Source organism: Leguminivora glycinivorella, chromosome Z, assembly GCF_023078275.1.
Source record: "Leguminivora glycinivorella isolate SPB_JAAS2020 chromosome Z, LegGlyc_1.1, whole genome shotgun sequence".
Lineage (NCBI taxonomy): Eukaryota > Metazoa > Arthropoda > Insecta > Lepidoptera > Tortricidae > Leguminivora > Leguminivora glycinivorella.
Genome location: NC_062998.1, coordinates 14,674,343 through 14,698,297, shown reverse-complemented (window position 1 = coordinate 14,698,297; position 23,955 = coordinate 14,674,343). Strand labels below are relative to the sequence as shown.

General features: G+C 38.6%; 3 protein-coding genes across 7 annotated transcripts in view; 1 reads left to right on the top strand and 2 right to left on the bottom strand.

Annotated features, from left to right (window-relative positions):
• LOC125240781 (integrator complex subunit 8) overlaps positions 1-23,955 on the top strand; it is a 54,536-nt gene that overhangs the window by 6,775 nt on the left and 23,806 nt on the right. For all 3 annotated transcript variants that reach the window (XR_007178670.1, XR_007178669.1, XM_048148855.1), the window contains exons 9-10: positions 390-550; positions 930-1,027. Coding sequence is in view for 1 of the 3 variants with exons in the window: in XM_048148855.1 (XP_048004812.1) it covers positions 390-550; positions 930-1,008 (240 nt within the window). In the remaining 2 variants the exon portion in view is untranslated. The remainder of the gene's footprint in view (positions 1-389; positions 551-929; positions 1,028-23,955) is intronic.
• Positions 1,873-12,848, bottom strand: LOC125240783 (lipopolysaccharide-induced tumor necrosis factor-alpha factor homolog). 2 transcript variants are annotated; one of them, XM_048148859.1, is made up of 5 exons: positions 12,681-12,848; positions 8,867-8,922; positions 3,389-3,466; positions 3,056-3,186; positions 1,873-2,586 (listed from the first exon to the last, which is right to left on the bottom strand). In XM_048148859.1, exons 2-5 carry the CDS (start codon positions 8,912-8,914, stop codon positions 2,490-2,492), a joined length of 354 nt encoding a protein of 117 aa, XP_048004816.1. In that variant the 5' UTR covers positions 8,915-8,922; positions 12,681-12,848; the 3' UTR covers positions 1,873-2,489. The 2 variants fall into 2 exon arrangements, with proteins under 2 accessions (XP_048004816.1, XP_048004815.1); XM_048148858.1 differs by lacking the exon at positions 12,681-12,848 and adding an exon at positions 9,756-9,835.
• LOC125240782 (sodium-dependent phosphate transporter 1) lies at positions 14,685-21,921 on the bottom strand. Of its 2 annotated transcripts, XM_048148856.1 has the most exons (10): positions 21,552-21,921; positions 19,446-19,955; positions 18,586-18,831; positions 18,327-18,509; positions 18,079-18,237; positions 17,444-17,934; positions 17,129-17,358; positions 16,539-16,724; positions 15,648-15,794; positions 14,685-14,942 (listed from the first exon to the last, which is right to left on the bottom strand). In XM_048148856.1, the coding sequence occupies exons 2-10, from the start codon at positions 19,648-19,650 to the stop codon at positions 14,852-14,854; spliced, it is 1,938 nt and encodes a 645-aa protein (XP_048004813.1). In that variant the 5' UTR covers positions 19,651-19,955; positions 21,552-21,921; the 3' UTR covers positions 14,685-14,851. The 2 variants fall into 2 exon arrangements, with proteins under 2 accessions (XP_048004813.1, XP_048004814.1); XM_048148857.1 differs by lacking the exon at positions 21,552-21,921 and having other exon boundaries at positions 19,446-20,132.

The window sequence follows — 23,955 nt, the reverse complement described above, 5'->3', positions numbered from 1 at the left end:
CGCGTTTTTTTCCTTTCGTGTCGATGGTTTCCTTTTCTTTTATAGCGGGACCGACGGTAGCGACGCCATGTCTGTCGCGTCCCGTAGACTTTCCACGGAGCATGTGGATTCGCTGGACGCGCTTTCGTGATTAAACCGATGTACAAGTACATACATTCATATAATGGGTTAGCTGCCCATAGAGTTGATGGATTAGGTTAGGAACTATATGGTATGCCCTATTCCATCGATTATGTTACTTTATTAGACAAAATTAAGTGACGGTAGGTAATCGCCGAGTAAATGACGTGCAATTTTTTCGTTTCAATAAGAAGTGTTTCTCCTCTTTTACAAGTCCTCTTTGTAATGGCATAAACGGTTACTAATACAACCCGTATGTAACATTGCAGACCGGTAACGCGGCCGATTCCATGGACGCATACTATGGCTGTCTGTGGGACGGCACGCTGCTCGAGGTGGCGGTGGCGCTACACGCTCGGCGGGGCGAGGGCGGGCGTCGCGCGCGCGCGGTCACCGCCGCGGGCGCGCTCGAACTCAACGCTAACAACAGGTACTTTATACATGGGGCTTTATCTCTGCATCGAAATCATGCGTGTGTCTGAGCGGCCGACTCGTGGGACGCTTACTACGGTTGCCTGTGGGCTAGCACGCTGCTTGAGGTCGCGGTGGCGCTACACGCTCGGCGCGGCGACGCGCGCGCGCCGTCACGTCACCGCTGCGGGCGCGCTTGAGCTCAACGCCAACAACAGGTACTTTATACATGGGGCTTTAGCTTTACGCGAAAGCATGCGTGTGTCCGCGCAGTCGTCAGTTTTCTTGCATCTAATTAAATCCTAATATTTATAAGAACCCTAAGACTCTTAAATACAAATTGTATCTAAAGGGAAGGCCTCTTTTTCACACTTGATAACAATTTGTATTGTTTACAGCGACGACATCCAGCGAGAGGCCGCCGCCATTCGCCGCGCGCGCCTGCTGCGCGCGCTCACCAACCAGTACGTCGCGTAGACCCACCGCTACACCTTAGGTATGCGGACTTGTACTACCACCTACACTTCGATGACATGACATGATGATAGTGATGAAACAAGATGAAATAGAGATGGAGGAAACAAAACCTCGTTTTGTTCCTTTGTGCAACCAGCGTCAAATATACCGGAACAGATCTATATTATTATGCTAACAAAGGTGGGTTACTATATATTTGTCGTTTTGGCCGTCACAATGTATTTGACGCTGACTATACTATTACCATCTTATGCACTACGATGACGATGAATCTTGATAGTGTCGGAACAGTAACAGCATGAGAAATAGATATGAGGAAGTACAATCTCTCTCTTAAAGAGCGCTTAAGGGCCCATTAAAATGGTACTAGAACTCGTATGAATGTGAGTTTCATCGCCCCCAATTTCATTTAAAGACCTGTAGAGTCCAGTAATAATATATCTCTTCAAAGGCCGCAGTAATGTATGACGCGGCCTTATTAGTAAAGTCATAAGTGACATTTTATTGCAGGAACCTAGCAATAAATTAGATCAGTGATTATATTCATCTCAAATAAGTAGACTAAGTAGTTATTTATCAAGTTTTAATTTGGAATCGAATTACCAACCGCGCTCTTTATACCATAGTTAAAGAACCAATTATACACACAACGCACAAATAACATACATAATAGACTATTTGCGTTATTCATAAACGCCTTTTATACGGAAATTATCTAATAATGTCGATTAAAATGTATTTGAAAAAAGGGATAAAACACGTTTAATCAGCACTAAGTTTTCTTTATGAATATTATGGGGTATATTGTGATTTAAATTATTATTTCCATGGCTAGACTGATCCGTAATAGCAATCTATTTCAAGTGTCGAACTCATTCCTATGATATTTTAGAGCATAATGATACAATGTTATATTTCATTTGTCTGTGAATCAGATTTCTGAGTGTATCCATTGTTATGATACTTATGATGCTAGAAAGTATTTTTAATTAATAAGATCAACTGTTTGTAACTATGTAATGATCATGAGAGAGTAATCTCTCGCTGTTAATTCGTTCATTTTCTAAACAGAAAGAATAAAACCATTTGTACAAAACTACCTTTCATTTAAGCTTATTTTATAAGAAAAATGTATGTGTCTTTTAAATCATTTATTTTAGAAGCAAGTATAACTGTGAATCACCATGTGACCACCTAATATTTAAGGTTCCGTAGAGGGCCTTTATAGTTTCGCCTTGTCCGTCTGTCTGACCGCGCGAACGTTAGTACTTAAGCCGCAATTATGCAGAAATATATTAATGGCGACGAAGTGGTGAAATAAAAACATCTTTAATATGAAATGTATAATTTTTAATACAAAAATAATAGTTTTGTCCCTTTAAAAAATAAAACATAAACGTTCATTATGTGCTCCAATCATTATAAAACGTTAAAAATCATGCATGCGATATGAGTAACCTCATACCCAAGTTTACATAATCTTACTTTTCGTAAGTACCTAAGTATCTATGGCAGCTGGGACAGTAGTGGTCCGCGTTTTTCGCAGAGTCCGATCCATATGGCACGCAGCACAAGCAACTGCACAGAAAAAAAAATCATAGCAAGCTAAATTTACAGAGCTTTTGATATCCCAACCGGTGCAAGAATTAAGTAAACGTCATAATTTCATAAAAATCTATCTATCACATTCAAAAATCGCAGTCAACTTAGTTTGGTCATGTCATGTTATATGTGCTTTTATATGACCTATGACTCTATAAATCGTTTAAATTACTCCAGTGGTTAAACACCGGGACAATACAAGAGATATGATACCTGTACAGTACAATCGTAATGGCGATGATGTCACGTGAACGTGACGTCTACTGATCGAAACGAACAAATCTTATATTAGACGAACCCTTGAAAACTAGTAACTTGCTAAGAATGCCACTTAATTTTAGCATCATAAAATCAACAGCCTTTGTCAATCGATCACTCCAAAATCATAAAACGGAACAAGGGTTATTTAAATACTGGAGAAAAATAAATTATGTTTAAACGTTACCATGCCAAGCACCAGAGGGCAGCCGCGATGTGCGTGCGAGAGGTCGTGGTGTACTGAACCGCGGTCTTGATGCTCGCGTTGCAGAACGGACACTCGCACAGAGTGTTCTCGGGGCCTAGTAGCGGCGACATCTGTCAATCGTCAAGATACATTATATGTTACTACTACATAATAACACGCATTAAAAAACGACTGTGGGCTTATGAATTATGAAACGAGTGTTATGACTTTATGAGTATTTATTTTAATGCCTACATACATAATCTATTTCTAAAGATTCATAGACAGCTCTGTCTATGACAGTATGTGAAAATTGCCAAGGCGTACACTCACCCCAGCTCTATTGGCAGGCGCCGGGCCAATCGCCGTCGCCAAAGACTGGTTCAACGAAGTGTTGTCCTTCTTCTGTATCTGTAAGAAATTTTACTTGGCCTAAATGATGCCTTATGTTCATTTATTATTTAGCTTTGCAAGGCTGTACGATCTCCGGAGCAAACTATATTTTTATTACATGTACTAGCTTCTGCCCGCGGCTTCGCTCGCATTAAATTCTAAGCTTGCGGAATTCTCCATACAAACTTCCACCCCCCATTTTAGGGAAGTGGGGGGTTAGAAAGAGACAAAAAGTACCCTATGTCACTCTCCAGTCCTACAACTATCCCCACTTAAAAATCACGTCAATTTGTCGCTCCGTTTTGCCGTGAAAGACGGACAAACAAACAGACACACACACTTTCCCATTTATAATATTAGTATGGATGTACATGACTGGGTAGCGAATTGCTATACATATTTACACATACATATATGTATATGTCAGACATAGGTATGTTTACACACGTGTACAGATGTAGTGCGAAAAGATTTTGCTTCTTATTTTTACGGAAACGTACGAACATGTCATGCTATTTCAGTCTCAGACACTGTCTGAACTACCTAGATGACATTTTTTACATAAACTAATTTTTACTCAGCGTAGACAAGTATCAGTCATCTTTGCCCCAAAATTATACTGAAATGTCATTACATTAATCATTATGTCTTAGGAATAAAAAAAACATTCAGTCGAATTGAGAACCTCCTCCTTTTTTGAAGTCGGTTAATAGTAAGGCGGCGGAATTGACAAAAGTCGTCTAGTTTTGAAGTTGATGTGACTGGAGAGTATACGTGGTATCTTGTGATCGGTTTTACTGAGTACGAAATAATGACTTGTCGATTCTCAGACTGTGGGGGGGTTAACTATGACGTCATAAAGATCGCGGTCCCGGGTTTCAATTTTTTGCCAATTTGTCTAGAACCCCTTATCCAATTTTGAAAAATGAGATGTCGATTGAAAGCGTATAACATGCTGATTAAGATTTCTTATATGTGAAAAGTATAGTTTTGTTAGTTATTTTTTAATTAACAATTATGCAAAAAATACTTTTTTTTAAGTCTCTTTTTTGATTTTCGTGACTCAAAAAGGCAATGAAAACGGCCACTTAGCTAAAAAATATGTTATTTAAATCATTTAGCTACATTATTAAGCTATCTGTTGCTTTTAAAATTTCTACGATCGGATAATAAATAAGCAAACTACAAGAACATACCTGTAGGCGGGGAGTACCGCTTGACACGCGTTCCCATACATTCGGCGTCTACCAAATTACACCTCGCGCAAAATTCGTTTCAAGCAGATATACCTCTAATCTTATTCATCGTAACCTATCAATATTGGTATCATTTGAAAGTACAATTAAAGTCCTTTAAGAAACAATGTCAACCATTTTCTTAAAATCAATAATCGCCAGTCTACGGTGGTTACAAAAAAAAAGCGGGGATGTAATTTGACTGGTTCCCTAGGTTTGATGCCCTAGACGAGTTTAAAAGGGGAGTTAAAGGTGACATATGGGTTGTTCTCTGGCCTGAAAGCTACACAGAGGGCCAGGGGAGGAAAAACTAGGGTTTAAGTTTAGTTTTAAGTTATTTTTTCTTTTATTTGTTGATTTTATTGTGTTTAATTTTTTTGTAATTTTATCAAGGATACACGTTGGTTTCTTTTGCTGAAAATTCCCTTTTTTATGAGAAATGTGATGAATTTCATGGCATTTTCCGATAGAGACTAAAATTAACTTTCAAATAAGGCCACATAGTCATACTTTTACTTATTTCAATCACAAAAGACTGGTAAGAGTAACAAGTTGGTATCCCAAAACGATTTTGGGAGATTTGGCATTCTACACCAGACCTACAACGCTTCTTGTTCTAAAATTATTATCTGTGTTCTATTTTGTGATTTACTCGATGCCTTTCCATTAATGTTTATTTATGCTATTTAAAAAAAAATATGTTATTTAAATCATTTAGCTACATTATTAAGCTATCTGTTGCTTTTAAAATTTCTACGATCGGATAATAAATAAGCAAACTACAAGAACATACCTGTAGGCGGGGAGTACCGCTTGACACGCGTTCCCATACATTCGGCGTCTACCAAATTACACCTCGCGCAAAATTCGTTTCAAGCAGATATACCTCTAATCTTATTCATCGTAACCTATCAATATTGGTATCATTTGAAAGTACAATTAAAGTCCTTTAAGAAACAATGTCAACCATTTTCTTAAAATCAATAATCGCCAGTCTACGGTGGTTACAAAAAAAAAGCGGGGATGCAATTTGACTGGTTCCCTAGGTTTGATGCCCTAGACGAGTTTAAAAGGGGAGTTAAAGGTGACATATGGGTTGTTCTCTGGCCTGAAAGCTACACAGAGGGCCAGGGGACGAAAAACTAGGGTTTAAGTTTAGTTTTAAGTTATTTTTTCTTTTATTTGTTGATTTTATTGTGTTTAATTTTTTTGTAATTTTATCAAGGATACACGTTGGTTTCTTTTGCTGAAAATTCCCTTTTTAGGGTTCCGTAGCCAAAATGGCAAAAACGGAACCCTTATAGTTTCGTCATGTCCGTCTGTCCGTCTGTCCGTCTGTCCGTCTGTCCGTCTGTCACAGCAGCCGATTTACTCGGAAACTATAAGTACTACAGTGATGAAATTTGATGGGAATATGTGTTGTATGAACCGCTACAAAATTATGACACTAAATAGTAAAAAAAAAGAATTGGGGGTGGGGCCCCCATACATGTAACTGAGGGATGAAAATTTTTTTTTTCGATGTACATACCCGTGTGGGGTATCAATGGAAAGGTCTTTTAAAATGATATAAAGTTTTCTAAAAAACATTTTTCTTAAAGTGAACGGTTTTTGAGATATCAGCTCTCAAAGTCGTAAAAAGTATGTCCCCCCCCCTCTATTTTTATAACTACGGGGTATAAAATTCTAAAAAAAATAGAGGTGATGCATGCTAATTAACTCTTTCAACGATTTTTGGTTTGATCAAAGTATCTCTTATAGTTTTTGAGATAGGTTGATTTAACTGTAATTTTTATTTGCTGCTACGGAACCCTTTGTGCGCGAGCCCGACTCGCACTTGGCCGGTTTTTATGAGTAATGTGATGAATTTCATGGCATTTTCCGATAGAGACTAAAATTAACTTTCAAATAAGGCCACATAGTCATACTTTTACTTATATAATATTAAGGGTAATAGCCCCGGCGGAGTAGACCTGACTTCACTGGTTCCGCAGTGCCACATATAGTCTTCCGAGGCGGCCTGCGTGCCCTGCTCTCTAATATGTGGGTCAATACTGCTTCAACGCAAACGATTGAGATGTGTGATTTTTTTGACACTGAGTGTATTTGCAGGAGCTGCATGTACTTAACAAGTGTACCCCAACAACTATTTCATATTTATAACGCATTATTAATAATAAATATGCTCTTAATGTTATCTTGACTTCTGTTGAATAATTATGTTTTGAGAAAAGTGGCTAAAAGTAATGATTATAATTACTAAAACATTATAGGTAACTTCATTTTAGTGATTTAATGTGTATAATGACCGAAGTCCAATCGTTTTGATTTTACGATTATTTTTTAATACCTACTGGGTCAAAAAACCGCACCTCTAAGTCGTTTGAGTTCAAACGGTATTACTTGGTATTACCCTTAATATTATATAAGTAAAAGTATGACTATGTGGCCTTATTTGAAAGTTAATTTTAGTCTCTATCGGAAAATGCCATGAAATTCATCACATTTCTCATAAAAAAGGGAATTTTCAGCAAAAGAAACCAACGTGTATCCTTGATAAAATTACAAAAAAAAATAAACACAATAAAATCAACAAATAAAAGAAAAAATAACTTAAAACTAAACTTAAACCATAGTTTTTTCTCCCCTGACCCTCTATGTAGCTTTCAGGCCAGAGAACAACCCATATGTCACCTTTACCTCCCCTTTTAAACTCGTCTAGGGTATCAAACCTAGGAAACCAGTCAAATTGCATACCCACTTTTTTCCTTTGTAACCACCGCAGACTGGCGATTATTGATTATAAGAAAATGATTCACATTATTTCTTAAAGTACTTTGATTGTACTTTCAAATGATACCAATATTGATAGGTTACGATGAATAAGATTAGAGGTATATCTGCTTGAAACGAATTTTGCGCGAGGTGTAATTTGGTAGACGCCGAATGTATGGGAACGCGTGTCAAGCGGTACTCCCCGCCTACAGGTATGTTCTTGTAGTTTGCTTATTTATTATCCGATCGTAGAAATTTTAAAAGCAACAGATAGCTTAATAATGTAGCTAAATGATTTAAATAACATATTTTTTAGCTAAGTGGCCGTTTTCATTGCCTTTTTGAGTCACAAAAATCAAAAAAGAGACTTAAAAAAAAGTATTTTTTGCATAATTGTTAATTAAAAAATAACTAACAAAACTATACTTTTCACATATAAGAAATCTTAATCAGCATGTTATACGCTTTCAATCGACACCTCATTTTTCAAAATTGGATAAGGGGTTCTAGACAAATTGGCAAAAAATTGAAACCCGGGACCGCGATCTTTATGACGTCATAGTTAACCCCCCCACAGTGAATGATGAAATGACGGATGATAGGGAGGTATGGAAGCGGAAGACATGCTGCGCCGACCCCAAATGAATGGGATAAGGGCAGGCGAATGATGAGTTAACCCCCCCACAGTCTGAGAATGCGACAAGTCATTATTTCGTACTCAGTAAAGTCTACCGATCACAACGATACCACTTGTCAGCAGTATACTCTCCAGTCACATCAACTTTTTCCGAGACCCTCTCGCCGCTCTACTATAATAACTATTAAAAGTTATGGATTCACTTCCACAGTTCTACCACAAAGCGTGCCCATTAAAACCGCTTGGCCTTACGATAGCATAGACCCATTGCCGGTGAGGCAGTAGAGTGTTTACTTTTTATTTGCTAAACTAGCGACCCGCCCCGGCTTCGCACGGGTACTATACCTACATGGTAAACCTTCCTCTACAATCACTCTATCTATTAAAAAAAACCGCATCAAAATCCGTTACGTAGTTTTAAAGATTTAAGCATACATAGGGACATAGGGACAGAGAAAGCGACTTTGTTTTATACTATGTAGTGATTATGTTTAACTACTCGAGCTCATACCGTTTTAAAATTACACACGTTATAGAATTTCTTTGCCAGATAAAGATTTTTATTTTGATTCATGAACGTATGCCCTGCCAGAGTATTAATTTACGTAGACGTCCGTGAAACTTTGAGATATTTTTCTGGCGATATAATACCAAGCGGAAAATTTGTATGGTTCTAAGTTGCGTACCTACTAAATGTAGGTACTTAGAATTAAAGCCTTTTGAAATATAACTAAATTAGTATGTCCCGTATTAAAATATCTAGTTGTTTACCTGTGCTGTATTGTAATTATGAGGAAGCAAAGGCCCCGTTCCGTTCATAGTAGATCCTGTAAAAAACAAACCATCTATTTTGAAAATATCTATCTTTAAAAAAAGACTATTACTCGCACTTGTACTGTCAGATGATAATTAATTATCACTCCGCTGTCATGCACCTATTCATTTTAAAATGTATCGAAATCCTCGTTGTTACACTGTAGTTAAAAGATCGTGCAGCCAATGTTGCATTTTTACAGAAATACCGAATTATCCACGTGTTCGGTATTGTTCAATCACAAAAGACTGGTAAGAGTAACAAGTTGGTATCCCAAAACGATTTTGGGAGATTTGGCATTCTACACCAGACCTACAACGCTTCTTGTTCTAAAATTATTATCTGTGTTCTATTTTGTGATTTACTCGATGCCTTTCCATTAATGTTTATTTATTTATTTATTGGAGAAACAAACAGTCGTTTACACATTGTTACAATTTTATTGTTTTCTTAAAATTAAGAGCCCTAAGACTATTAGACATTGACAACCGCTTGTAAATTGTAACTTATAGCTTTGAGAAATGGGCCACCGTGGCCTATTTCTCAAATCTGAAAGTTACAAGTTACAAGCGGAAGTCTCTTTCCAACTTGTCATATTAGACATTGACTACCTCTTGTAAATTGTAACTTGTAGCTTTGAGAAATGGGCCACCGTGGCCTATTTCTCAAAACTGAAAGTTACAAGTTACAAGCGGAAGTCTCTTTCCAACTTGTAATATTAGACATTGACTACCTCTTGTAAATTGTAACTTGTAGCTTCGATAAATGGGCCCCTTGAGTTTCGTTGTTTGTAGGTATGACCTCTTTAAGCCCGACAGTGTTATTATTTCTCATTTAAATACATACCCAGATACGTAAAACGCACTCTCCGTTCCCGTGATTTCGTGGACACTTTCTCTCCATTAATCATAACTAAATTTACGAAATCTTACTAGTACCAACTAGTACTGACTACAGCCACGACGAATTTCGTTTTAATCACTTCATTCAATAATACTACATTTTTACATACGTAATCAAAAATACCTTAAATAATTGAATGATACACAAAGTCCTACTTACGTTTTAAGTAGGTAGGCAACTTGTGAAATAGTAAACGCCTTGATTGTTGGTTTCTAAGAAATTAGTATGTTCTGCACACAGAACACCCCACTAGAAGCCAAATGCAAGCGATATTGTTCGAGACGCAAATCACCAATCCTTGCGGGGTGAGGCGGGCGCGCACGGTGCTGCCATTGGTCGTTTCAAATAATGGCGCGCCTTTATGATTAGCAGTAGGGATGGGAATGGGACATGTCTATTATAGACAATGGTACCGGTACCAGTACTGTGGTGAATTTGTTTTGCAACAAATTATAATATTATAATTAAATTATAATAAGGCCTAGTTACCCTTCGGGTTGGAAGGTCAGATGGCAGTCGCTTTCATAAAACTAGTGCCTACGCCAAATCTTGGTAGTAGTTTCCAAAGCGGACCCCAGGCTCCCATGAGCCGTGGCGAATGCCGATGCCGGGATAACGCAAGGAGGATGATAATTGTGATAGCATCTCAATAAAAATCATTCTAGTAACTAATAACTAAACTGTGCATTTTTACTTACGTTTACTAAGTTAAATAACCAACTAAATATTCTAAACTAATCAATGAACTAAATACCACTACAGACTCTACAGATTCTAGATAATTATTCACTATTACAAATCTGCTTTCTTTTATATTTCATAAAATGGTAGCACATGGTACGAACGGCAGTACGAAGTTCCCGCAACAGACATAAACTAACATGGCCCCATGCCTAGTCGTTTACGTGAAAGGGATAGCATATCACATTGTTAACTCGGTAAAGAGGGATGGACGCGCCTCGGCGCCGCTCAGCACAACCATATTGACCAGTATAAATGAACTCCGCGGACAATAAACAATATTCAACAAAATAATTAATTTGACTTAACTGTGGAATGTTGTTCCATCTTTTTTACATGTAGAAGTGTTAGAAGACTTGCCACACCACTTTATGCTGTAAGAGACCATTGTTTGCAACCAAAATTGATTATTTAAGATTTTTTCCCGAGCGGACACGGACACTGTTAGCGGGTCGTATACTTGGGCGCTACTGATCGGTGTCGCACGCGTTCAAACTTTTATAAACCTGATTTGTCGTATGCTTGGTGACCGCGAGTCGCCCTGTAAGGGCCATCTTGTTGTATTGATCTGTGGTTCTGCAAGTTCAGCATTTATAAGTGATTCAATGCAATGTAGGCTGTATTTAATATTGAGATATTCGGTACAAGTAATACATACTCGTATACCTACTAATCCGTGATTTATTATATTATTCCTGATAAATTGATATAAATCCATAGGTTACCAATTTTTAGGGTTCCGTAGTCAACTAGGAACCCTTATAGTTTCGCCATGTGTGTCTGTCCGTCCGTCCGTCCGTCCGTCCGTCCGTCCGTCCGTCCGTCCGTCCGTCCGTCCGTCCGCGGATAATCTCAGTAACCGTTAGTACTACAAAGCTGAAATTTGGTACCAATATGTATATCAATCACGCCGACAAAGTGCAAAAATAAAAAAAGGAAAAAAAAAATTTTATTAGGGTACCCCCCCTACATGTAAAGTGGGGGCTGTTTTTTTTTTTTTTCATTTCAACCCCAATGTGTGATATATTGTTGGATAGGTATTTAAAAATGAATAAGGGTTTACTAAGATCGTTTTTTGATGATATTAATATTTTCGGAAATAATCGCTCCTAAAGGAAAAAAAGTGTGTGTCCCTCCTCTAACTTTTGAACCATATGTTTAAAAAATATGAAAAAAATCACAAAAGTAGAACTTTATAAAGACTTTCTAGGAAAATTGTTTTGAACTTGATAGGTTCAGTAGTTTTTGAGAAAAATACGGAAAACTACGGAACCCTACACTGAGCGTGGCCCGACACGCTCTTGGCCAGTTTTTTACATTTAAATCTAAAAAAATAGAGCAAAATTCCAGTTTTGTCAGAAAATTTCCTAAATTGCCTGTATTTTTAACTATGTATCAGAAGCATCATAAACTAATTATTGATGAGTAACGGTGGTTAGTAGGTACCTATAGAACATAAAATATAGTTCGATAACTTTAAGTAATAAGTACTTATACTTATACAACTCGGCCCGTAATGTAATTCAAACCCACTAGCGTTAAACGCTTGTTGAAATGTTGACAGTTACTTTTAAAAGCTCATATCATAAAACATAATCAAATCGCATATGTAATCTCATTAACTGTCATCGCAACCATGTTTACAGTACATTTCCGCTGAGAAAATGTAAACAATAATTATAATTGGGTGGTTAAAATTAAGAGTGACTTAAAAAAACCTCTTAATGAATGATAACATTAATGAACTCTATGTCTGGTTTAATTTCGCACGTATAAGGCTTACACACTGTAGATATTAATGAGTAAATAAATTACCCGACCCAATTGAAAACTAGAAAAAATATGAAGCATTTGCGACATTATTTATCAGTTAGCACATACTTATTCCATTAGGTTTCATACTAAACAAAACGCTATTAAAAGGTAGAGTTGTTTTGTTTATTTAAAAATACGTCAAGTAAGTAATCGAACTAAGAAGCATCGAAAACAGGTTGATTGTGAGGTCACAAACGTGATTTCGATGAACGAGTGCAGCTTAAACCATCGTCAAGGTCATGGCGCAACTTATATTTAAACTTATTTAAATCGTCCGCTTGTTTTGTGTCTATTATAATAACATAAACTTACCTTTTAACGTGTAGATACGCCTATTCTTAACGGAGCACCGTTTTTTTTCTAAACTGTATGAGTCAGAAGCTTTACAAGTAAACTTTTATAACAAAGATAAAGCTCATTCGTGTGCCGAATATGTGTAGACAGGCGGAGAGCGCGCCGACTCGGCTCCGAATGCGAATGTCTCGCATATACTTACATATGTACGCACCGCGCTGCTTCATTGAAGGAATGAGACTCGTTTTATGAATTGATTTCATTTAACGCGATTGCTTATAATAATTTTAATATTCGCACGTCTGTTCTTGACCGGCTTGAATGAGTATTCTTTAGTGCTAGATATCAATAATTTCGGTACAATACAACATACATACATACATTCTCACCTGTATTCCCAAACGGTAGGCAGAGCACATGAAACTACTCTAGCTACTACTAAAGCTTCAGCACCCCTCTTGGTAATTACATACCTAAGGTGTTGACAGAAAACGGAATCGCGGCATTCTAGTGACTGGTTGCCACTGTTGCCAGCTAGCCTACCGCCTATCCTACTATGGAACCCATATCACACAGTCGACTTCTACAACACCTACGAGAAGGGGGTGGGGAAATTTTTAACCCGTCTCCAGACGATTACTAACATACATACAATTACTAACTAACAATTACGATACAATTACAAACTTTTTTTTTAAATAGCCTATAATGTGTCCCACTGCTGGGCAAAGGAAAACAGGGGAGGCCCTGTTTTCCGCCACTCGTCACGGCTCAGTGCATGCTCTCGCCAGCCGCCACAAAATGAGTCCAGGTCTTTCCGCCATCTCATCTTTGGTCTACCTCGGCCTCTGGTAATTTGTGGCGCCCATTCGGTCGCTACCTTGGCCCATCTCTCCGGATGCATCCGACACACACAATTACTAACTAAACATATATAATAGATTAGATAACCATTAATACCTCAAAATAAAAGTAGCGTAAATTCAAGGCGTTGACTTTTATAAGTCAAGCTGCTTTCTAGTATGCAGACAAACATATAAAGCCTAAAAGGTTTTCCACTTATCTACTACTAATGCTCTAAATCAGAGTTAATAACAATTCTGTTAATAAAGAAAACCAACGAAGATAATTATAATAACCATTTATTACGACGCAGTACGTCAACTACAATTATCACATGTTTCATTTTTATAAAAAGAAATAAAAATATCAGAATATTACTATGTAATATTTCTAAACGTAACCAGGTATGATTAATTCTTCTGTAAATATTAAAGTAGATGTATTAATTAATTAATTGATTACATCTCCAACAGCAAGTTCCATAAAATGTTTGGATGATGTTTTTACAAATGAACTGTGACGATGCCTACAAGTAGTGGTGGTACAACAACGAATGCTAGGCTTGACTCCAATCCCAAGGTAGGCAGACCATCAACCTTTATTTTTCTCTTCGGCATATTAAGTAGGTGCATTGAAATTGACCGCATTAAGTACCTACAATCAAAGTCGCCCTCCTCTCGCTTCCAATGGGTTCGTGTTCCATGATTTCGCAAATATGAACTCTACTGGTGTTTTCATAAAAATAGTTAATATAGTACATATAACCGCTCCAGCTAGATTTGCGGGTGTTCCCTTATAGCTTGATCCCATTCTTTCCTGTCAGAGCTAAGCTAAATGAACATCTGTTGCCGACTTGTTGTAAGCCATCATGTTGCGCTAACAGCATCGCCTCGGTGCCGTGACTATGAGAACATGTGCGCTCCTCCCGGCTACTTTCCTCGGAGCTATGCACACTCGACGGTATCTGCGAGCGAGCTGACTCCGCCAGTGTCTTGGCTGCAAGAAGTCGAGCGCGCTGAACAACAAACAGCACCAACCGGGTTTAGCACCACTCTTTTCAAGGCTAATAGTTTTGTATATTGTTCTCTTAACAAATCACCGAATATCTCCTACGTAAACACTCAATTAAAGTCAAGGGCCGGGTTCTACTGTCTTAGCAAATACATAGTAGATAAGCAATTCGCCTCAGTGTTTCATTCTTCTATTATTTAATTACATAATTGTTTGCCTATGGAAACCCACATTTCCTAGCTGAATAAAATACTTCTAAAATATTCTGTTCACTATCTAAACACATATAAGTTGTATATTAATTCATGGAAACTAAGCCACAGTACATTCAATAATTAGACCGCAAACGATTCAAGAACCAACATGGTAAGAGCGGCAATTCCTGCTACCACTGGGACGGTCACCACCCACGCGAAGATTATGTTCCTGCGCAAACAAAAAGAACCCTTTAATTTATGTTTATAATAAAAATGGCAGACATGAAGAATACACAGACCACCTCAACTACTACTCGGGTTTCCCGTAGTAATTTAGTATGGGAATGCATTCGATTGATCCAGTTGTGTCAATGTTCACAACCAGCGAGTGCTGGAGTGTAATCCATACTAATATTATAAATGGGAAAGTGTGTGTGTCTGTTTGTTTGTCCGTCTTTCACGGCAAAACGGAGCCAGGAATTGGCGTGATTTTTGAAGTGGGGATAGTTAAAGGGATGTAGAGTGACATAGGTTACATTTTGTCTCTTTCTAACCACGCGGCCGGTAAGGGCATTTACTTGTGTGATGAGCACAAATATTTCTTCCTGAGTCATGGATGTTTTCTATGTATAGAGGTATTAAGTATTTGTGTATGTATTATATATATCGTTGTCTGAGTACCTGCAACACAAGCCATCTTGAGCTTACTGTGGGACTCAGTCAATCTGTGTAAGAATGTCCTATAATATTTATTTATTTATTTTAGGGTTGAACCTGAGCTGTTATACTTTGCAAAGGTGTAAGATGCTACTCAATTGCGCTTTTTTTGCCAGTAAAATATATAATTTGTCTGGTGACCATGCGCTCTTTGATACGCTTGATAATACTGTGTCTGGGTAGCATGTGGAAGAATATTACAGTGGCGTTATTTTACCTAAAGAGACTCCAGTCCACGGCCTTGTCGGAGAAGTAGCCGACGCAGACAACGGAGCCGACCTTGCAGTGCGTGGTGGAGATGGGCAGGCCCGCCTTGCTTGCCACCAGCACCGTCAGCGCCGCGCCCAGCTCGATGGTGAAACCGCTGTAACAACAACCGCATTTTTACTTATACAACTCGTACCTATAAAAAAATGCAATCGAGATAACGTACTTATCTACGTATTTGTATAAACTCAATGCCGTATAGTTTGTACGGCGGCACTTGAGTAAATATCAATTGAAAATGCCTGACGGCGAAGAAGTGGATTAACCAAGCAACCAGTTTTATAAAACCTTATAATTATTTTTCACGTTTATTTCAATAAATTATCCCCATAAATGCATTAGCATAATTTACATACGTTTGCCAGAACTGTAAGCAATTTATAATATAAGGAATTAAAATCTTACCTTTTTTTGTATGAATAGGTAGACGTACCGTTTGACCACGATCACACCTGATGGTCAGTGATGATGCGGTCTACGGTGGAGCACGCTTACCTATGAGACTGAACCAATTCCACCTTATACGGAAATTCCGTAAAATTGCAATCTAAAGCCAATTTTTATTATTGCATTTGCAATTTTATTGATGGTATCATTTAACATTTGTGGTCCACAATTATAATAGACAACTAAAGTAGGTACTTAATCCTTAAATGCATATGGTACCATCTATTTTACTAGTAGTTCTGAAATGTATAATGTGCAAAAAATAAACATCGTCTATAATTATGAGTGATATGCCATTTCATTTGTAGCTATTTGGTTACAGTATGCATTAAAGGGTTAGGTTAAGGTTACGCCGGAAAAGCATGAGGAAAAACTAGTAGAGAACGGGTATTACGTGTCAGGAGTGATGTTAGTGAGGTCCTCGCCCACGGTCTGGATGACACGGCGGCCCCAGAGCCACAGGCCCAGCGCGATGCCCACGCCGCCGAACACCAGGATGGCCAGCGGCGTCTCCGCGCGCGCGTGCGTGCCGCCTTCCGAGTACAGCAGCCATAGCGCCACTAGCGGCCCTATCGCGTTGCTGCAACAAGTATTTAAATCAATCATTAGGTTGCAACCTCGGTAGGCCTACGAAGCGCTGGCTGGACGTCGTGACAGCGGACAGAGAACAATCCCACACCTGAGGATGCCTGGCGCTAGGCCAGAAAAACGCTAGGTTGAAGAAGAGAATCATTTGGTTGCTGTGTTTGTAAGCGGACGTTTTAGATTCAACATTCATGCTTTATGAATGTGCCTTAGAACAATCTCACACCTGAGGATGCCGAAGACCGGCCGAAGTGGAAAAGACTGAGCAGGAAAGCGGACCCTGGCGCTAGGCTGGGAAAACGCTAGGTTGAAGAAGAGAATCATTTGGTGGTTGTGTTTGTGAGCGGACGGTTTAGATTCAAAATTCACGTTTTATGCATGGGCCGTATAACAACTAACCTGACGTCATTGCCGCCGTGAGCAAACGCGCCGAAAGTAGCTGTCAAAACTTGCAGAAATGAGAAGAGCTTGAGCGCTTCGGGCTCAGGCTGCGGTACTGGCGGCGGTGGCGGCGGCGTGCCCCCGCGCAGCAGTGGCGCCGCGCTGGAGTTGGGCGTGATGGCCGGCAGTCGAGCCGCCCCTACCACCCTGTCGCGCTCCACGCTCCATGCACCCGACGGCTCTGGACTCTACAACATAAAAAAAAACATGTAGAAGTCCACCATGTTTCTTTTTAATAAATATTATTTATTATCTGACAATTGTATAACTCACTTTGTCAGTTCGCGGAGGTGGAGTATCAGATTCCGCCGCAATCGGAGCTCGGGCGCCAGAAAACCTATCGTATTCACCGCGTGCAATAGTTTCGCATGAATCTCCTAAGAACCCGTTCCGAGAACCAAAACTTTCACCCATTCCAGCGAGCTGATCGGAATCCAAACTTTTGCAGTAGCTCAATGTCTCGTCAATGTATTTGAGAGTGTTTATCTGAGAATCTCCATCCATCAACATGAGGTTGGATCGGTTGGGTGGACTCAAACTGCGCGACAGGATGCTGCAGTCGTCCATAGTGGCTAACAAGGCGCGGTTTTTGGCGTTCTTCTCCCTGACTTCGTCGGATACATGCTCTTCATTATCCAGGTTGACCATCTCGGCGCTCTCTGCTATAGCTTCGAGTATTTTGCCCTCCTCCGAGTGCACAGAAGTCGGACGTAGTGTTGCAATGTTTTTGTTACCATGGCTCGGACTATTGATTGGCGTCGTTTCTGAAATAATATGCAAGCTAATTTAGATGACAGATTTTTATTAAAATATATTCACATATTTATATAATATGAATTTGTGCAACCATGACAAAGTATGATTAATACAAAAATGAATATGAATATGAACATAAAAAATATGCTTACCATTGGATACACCTAGTGTAAAATTTACTGGAGTCGGTTTGCTCAATTGACGTCTGTAGTATGGAACCAGAAATGCTCGCACGCAGCCCGCTGCTATAGCACCCAGGGCCGTGGAGCCGGCCAGTGCAGCCCACACTGGGATTTTGTCCATCGCCATCACTGGACATCACAAGGCAACTTTTAGGAAACATGTACAAACTTATTGTTTCTAATCAACATTAGCATAGCTTTAGATTCACAAAACTTACATTTAGGTCCATCATGAACGACGCTGATTACGTTGACTGCGACGGTTGCTCCGTAGATATAAGGCAACGCCTGGAGACCTGATTTCAAAGGTGCAGCTGCCCGCAGTATAAAACGGCGCACCAGCCAGAAGAGCATCGCGGACACCGCGCCACTCAACGCCGGGGAGATGAACCACGATAGTACTGTGTGGTCAAACAATCGCTTTAATAGTATTGGACACAAATCCTCGATTTATTTACATGAATGATATTGAATTACCGATGGCTCCTAGCGTGGACCAGCGGACGCCAACCGGCCCCTTGGCAGTGAGAGTGAAGCCGACGGTGGCGCCGACGATGGAGTGCGTGCCGGAGACGGGCAGGCGCAGCGCCGTGGCCAGCAGCAGCCACAGCGCGCCCGCGAACAGCGCGGCCAGGCAGCCCGCCGCCAGCAGCCGCTCGCCGCCGCCCTCGTACAGGCTCACGTCCAGGATGCCTTTCCGCATTGTGTCTGACACCTTGTATCCTGCGATATATACTCATAATGAGGCCTAATGAAAAGCGCAATGTTTAGTGTAACATCGAATAACTTAATATCGTAAATATTCCGGATTTTGTGACTAGACCTGACCAAATTCAATGTTTTATAACAACGAAGCTAAGAGTGTTGGAGAACAAGAGATTAATACCACTAACTTTCCCTTAACACTTTCGAAACCGGGCTCTACGCGGCGCTACGACATTTTCGCTACATACGGGTTTCCCCATGTAATCGGCTACGCACAGTCGGGTTCTTGGTAGCGAAAGTGTTAACTAATCACTTACTAGATACATGCCTAAACTATAGACCACATCGCTTTTACCCGTCAATTAATCTTTACACAGTATCAAGTACCAAATATTTAAATCGCATTGCAAATATATCAAAGATAGATCGTCAATACCAGTGGCATCAGTAGAACATAATTATATTAAAGGATATAAATATTTAATGAGTCCATATTCAACACATATGATCGCATAATGCTTAAAAGTAAGTTGAATGTTGATATAGTTTGTACTATTATTATAATAAAAATAGAGAACTGTAAACAACATCATACATGTAAAACTGTATGTTAGATGTGTGGGCACGCTCACCGATAAGTACGGCTCCAGCTATCTCGAAAATGGTGGCAAGTATACAGGCTTGTGTCAGTGTGAGGACTTTAGAGCCGACGCTGGTGCCGAAGGAGTTGGCCACGTCGTTGGCACCGATGCCGAACGCCAGCACGAATGCCACTACGAAGCCGGCGATGACGAACCAAAGCAGCTCCGAAGCGTACGGCTCCATGTCCGACGACATTATTAAGGCTATTCAACTAAACGAGATGTAGCTCCTACGCCAGTAAATTATAAAATAACTTATTTACAAAAAAGAACTGATAATCAAACGTAACAAACAATAATCTAGATTAAAAATAAGTCTTTAGACAACTTTAATTATTTAGGTTGGCATGTCCAGGCATTAAATGCTATAGAAAATAATTAACTGGAACATTGGTACCTATCACAAATAATTGATTAGTTAATATATAAATTATATGAACATTTGATGTTTAAATGGTCGTAATAGGTGACGTGGTCTAGCTGGTTTTTGCTTGATCATTTCTGAAATAGAAAACATATAAAACGTTATTATGTATCACCACCTGTAGAACACAAGTAGCTTTTGTGGGTGTAGTTAGGTATAGGTACCATAGGAATTCTAAATTATGTTTTAAGTGTAGGTACTATTGTTTTTATTTATAAACTAAAGTCACACATTTATTTACATGGATGGGCATTTTCAGAATTTGGGACCCCCCCCCCCCCCCAATTAGCGTAAGTTGTTAACAAAAATTAACTCACTGTCAGTTTTGTGACGATAATTAAGCATGAAATTTCAATAAAAATATTGTTTTTATGTTAATTATATAAACTTTAAGCGACAATTTACATTCAGAATGTGAAAAAAGTAAATTTTTAGACAATTGGGGGGACCCAAATACTGAAAATGCCCGGATCACGAAATGACTACCTTATTATACCTATTTATACATAATTTCACTTAAAAATGCAGAGCTTTTCCCAGATATATTTAAGACTGGTAAATCAATGGATTATTTAAGTAATTTTATCGAAACCATTAGAAATGTATGCGAGATTCCCATGATTTGTTTTTTTATTTTAATGATTAATGTATACAAAATTAGAAATATATATAAAAACCTGTAAACGAGGAAATAATAAAAACATAAAAATTGTATTGTACCTACTGTATTCCTTAAACGATACATATGTAAATATTTTTATAAGTAGGTACCTACTAATTTCAATGTCCCAATCAGAAACCTACCAGATACTTTTAAAGTAATGTTATCTTTCAAAGGTACCAAAGAGCCAGAGAACTTTTTTTGTAAGTAAGTATGTATGTACATATTTTCCGGTTATAAAAAAGGATAAAAACAATGTGGTTTAATTTGCTTCTCTACAACATGACTCGGTCTAGAAACATACCTACTATGTACTATATAAATGTCAGATTAAGACTGTAATAAGACTTTGTTAACAGCAATGCACTAAAATAACTTGCTATCAAATGTCGATTAGGTACCTAGAAATAAGGTGCCTACTAATAGGTTATGTTATGTTAAGTATGAGAAACATGTTATTTGAAATAATTAATTTAAATGCAAAAAAACTTCTATCAAACCTACTGTTCAATGTTTCACAGATGATTCAGATTGTTTAAATTAATTTTGGTAACTGATTAAAACACATATGTTTCATAAATTTAGTTGTAGGTACAAAGATAAAATAATAGGTAACAGCTATAGTATTTAAGTATGAATACATCTACGGCGTGAAAGGAACGTCAATAGGATACGGTTATCATTGTCTAGAATTTATGATTGAGGCATGGTTCCTGTCATAAATAACGACCACATGGTTTCAGTATTATCGATCACAGGCGCCATTTATTTGGCGCCTTTCCGGTAAAAGAGTAATTCGGCCAGAATTATCCTCACGAGGTCACCGGTTGAACTATCTTCTATACGCGGGTATTAGCGTCACTTTTCATCGCTTCCTTAGTACCTATGCATTTTTAAATAAGGGGAATCTATACGTCTCTACAATACACGTGATTTCTTCCGAGATTCTGAGGACTATACACGATATCTAATCACATCAGTTTTTACATTAACACGTGCAACATGTACTTACTTTAGGAAACGTATAGGATGTTGCGGTCCTATATCGCGCGGTAATATTTTTAAAAGCACGAGTCGTCGCCTTGAGCTTCGCAACGTGTACTGGACTAAAGTGACGAGGGTGGCTCCGGCTGGGCCGTCACCTGAATGGAGCATGCGCGTAGCGCCCGCCACCCCGCCTCGCAACCCCCCTATTATGTATTAAAAAGTAGCTCGCAACTGGAAAGAACCCTTCTAGAATTGCTCAATAATTGCGTCCGCACATCGGTAGTCCTCTTGACCTTCGGCTCTCGTACCCTCTTCATGTAGAGTTAGGTAGAGTTTTGTGCCAATGTAAAGGTACAGGTAATAAGCAGTTCCTATTTATTTAAAGTGATATCTGAATACAAGGTATTACCCGAATACCGATCCTGAGTAATTTGTTACCTACCTAATTTGTTACGATTCGTGTAGTATTAGGGTCTCGGAAAGGGCTTTTTCCCCTCACTAAATAGCTCGGAAACACGTGTTTTGTCCTTTAATACCAGCGGGTAAAAACGCATTTTATCCACTAGTGGGTAAAGTAATTTGACCTTGAATAAAGTCAAATTAACTGCTTTAAAATTGATAAAAGTAGATGAATCTAGTAATAAAGATGATTTACCACCTGTGGAACTACTGGAAGCAGTGTTAAACGCATTTTTTGCGTTGTAGTTTCTTCGCTATAGTGAGGGGAAAAGTTTTGTGTTACACTCGGGTGCAAATGTATTTTACTTCTCGTGTGTTGAAAAACTCGCAAGTTCAGGATTCTATTCTCGAACCACTCGCTTCGCTCGTGGTTCAACTATAGAATCCTTTCACTTGCTCGTTTTTCAATTCCACACTCGGCGTTAAAATACAACTTTGCCCCCTTGTATAACAAATAACTATAATGATTTCGATGAAATTTGCTATATGGGTGTTGCGGGGACCAGAAAATTTTCTAGCTGGCTTTTCGCCGGGACCACGCGCATTTAGTATTCAGTTACAGAATGTTTACGAGCAAATCTCGATCTCCCAGTAATTGATATTTAATGAGCACTGAAGTTTTTTTTTTTTAAATAGTTTCCTGCACAGACAAAATAATAGATACCAAATATAGTAGCCGTAGAACTATTTCTATGGTAATTACACTAAATAGATCCGATCTCCGTCATTCAATTTCTTTCCGTCATAATTCGGATATAGTGCGTAATAAATAGTTCTATAGGAACAAAGCTATGAATACAGCCAAAGTGCCAAAAATATGTATTTGAAGAATTTTATTGCCTATACTAATGTATAGGCAATAAAGTTCTTCAAATACATATTTTTGGCACTTTGTCTGTATTCACAGCTTGGTTGCTGACTCTAAAAGGCTACTATGGACCTTATTTTACGGGTTCGGATCGGATTCTGATGTTTCCCTTCACCGAAAAGCGACTGGCAAATATCAAATGAAATTTCGCACATCAGTTCCGAAAAACTCATTGGTACGAGCCGGGGTTCGAACCTGCGACCTCCGGAATTCCGGATTGAAAGTCGCACGCTCTTACCGCTAGGCCACCAGCGCTTTTTTACTGTGTGAAATAGGAATATACCTACCTATGTATGTCCGATCATATGAATTAGCGTGGCGCGAGATTTGTATTGAGTTGATATTGAACTGTCAAAATTCCCACACAAAATGTACCGTGTTCGTTAAACCTTATGATCTAGGTACATTAAGTATGTCATGGAAAACGTCTAATTTTTAATAATTGTTTTTAGAGCTGTTTGTTTGCTAACGTAAATATAAATAAGTGATGTAACATACCTTAAATAACTGGTGGTACTCCGTACTCCTGCCGTTGTCCTCACAAATTAAATTATAAAAGTTTCGATTAATAAATAATATTGAAAGAATAGATATTAGGTATACATATAGGGAAAACCGCGACTGCCACGCTTTCACACGCCATTCAGCGCGTGCAACACCATTTTTATGACGAATCAGCTTTGTATATAAATATTGGCAACTACAAATTTAATTAAAACTGCTAGTAATGCATTATTCGGATTTCCGTATGTGCTCTCTATTGTATAAAATTTCGTTGTTCCAAATCGCACTGTAATCTTTAAATAATAAATAGATATCTTTGTAGCAAATCGTTCTCGTCTTATCCTCTCATAATATTGGGTTGGCACAAAAGTAATGAGACACTTGGTTTACGTTTTATATTTTTTATTATTATTACAATACAAAAAGCTTAGTCGATGATGTAATCACCATTAGCATCTATGACTTCTTGCCAACGATCCGGCAAAGTTTGGATGCCTTTCGCCCAGAACTCTGATGGCTGTGCCTCGAAAAAGTTGTTCAACTCCACCTGTACATCATGGAAATCATTGAATTGTTTACCCCGCAAATGTCGTTTCAG

Coding starts and splice junctions, on each gene's coding strand:
- LOC125240783 (XM_048148858.1), bottom strand. CDS start 9,819: ATGATTAATGGAGAGAAAGTGTCCACGAAATCACGGGAACGGAGAGTG. Junction 3,467..8,866: donor ATAATTACAATACAGCACAG/GTAAACAACTAG, acceptor AATTTCTTACAG/ATACAGAAGAAGGACAACAC. Junction 3,187..3,388: donor CGCCTGCCAATAGAGCTGGG/GTGAGTGTACGC, acceptor GACGATTGACAG/ATGTCGCCGCTACTAGGCCC.
- LOC125240782 (XM_048148856.1), bottom strand. CDS start 19,650: ATGTCGTCGGACATGGAGCCGTACGCTTCGGAGCTGCTTTGGTTCGTC. Junction 18,832..19,445: donor AGCTGGAGCCGTACTTATCG/GTGAGCGTGCCC, acceptor TATATATCGCAG/GATACAAGGTGTCAGACACA. Junction 16,725..17,128: donor CACGGCGGCAATGACGTCAG/GTTAGTTGTTAT, acceptor TACTTGTTGCAG/CAACGCGATAGGGCCGCTAG.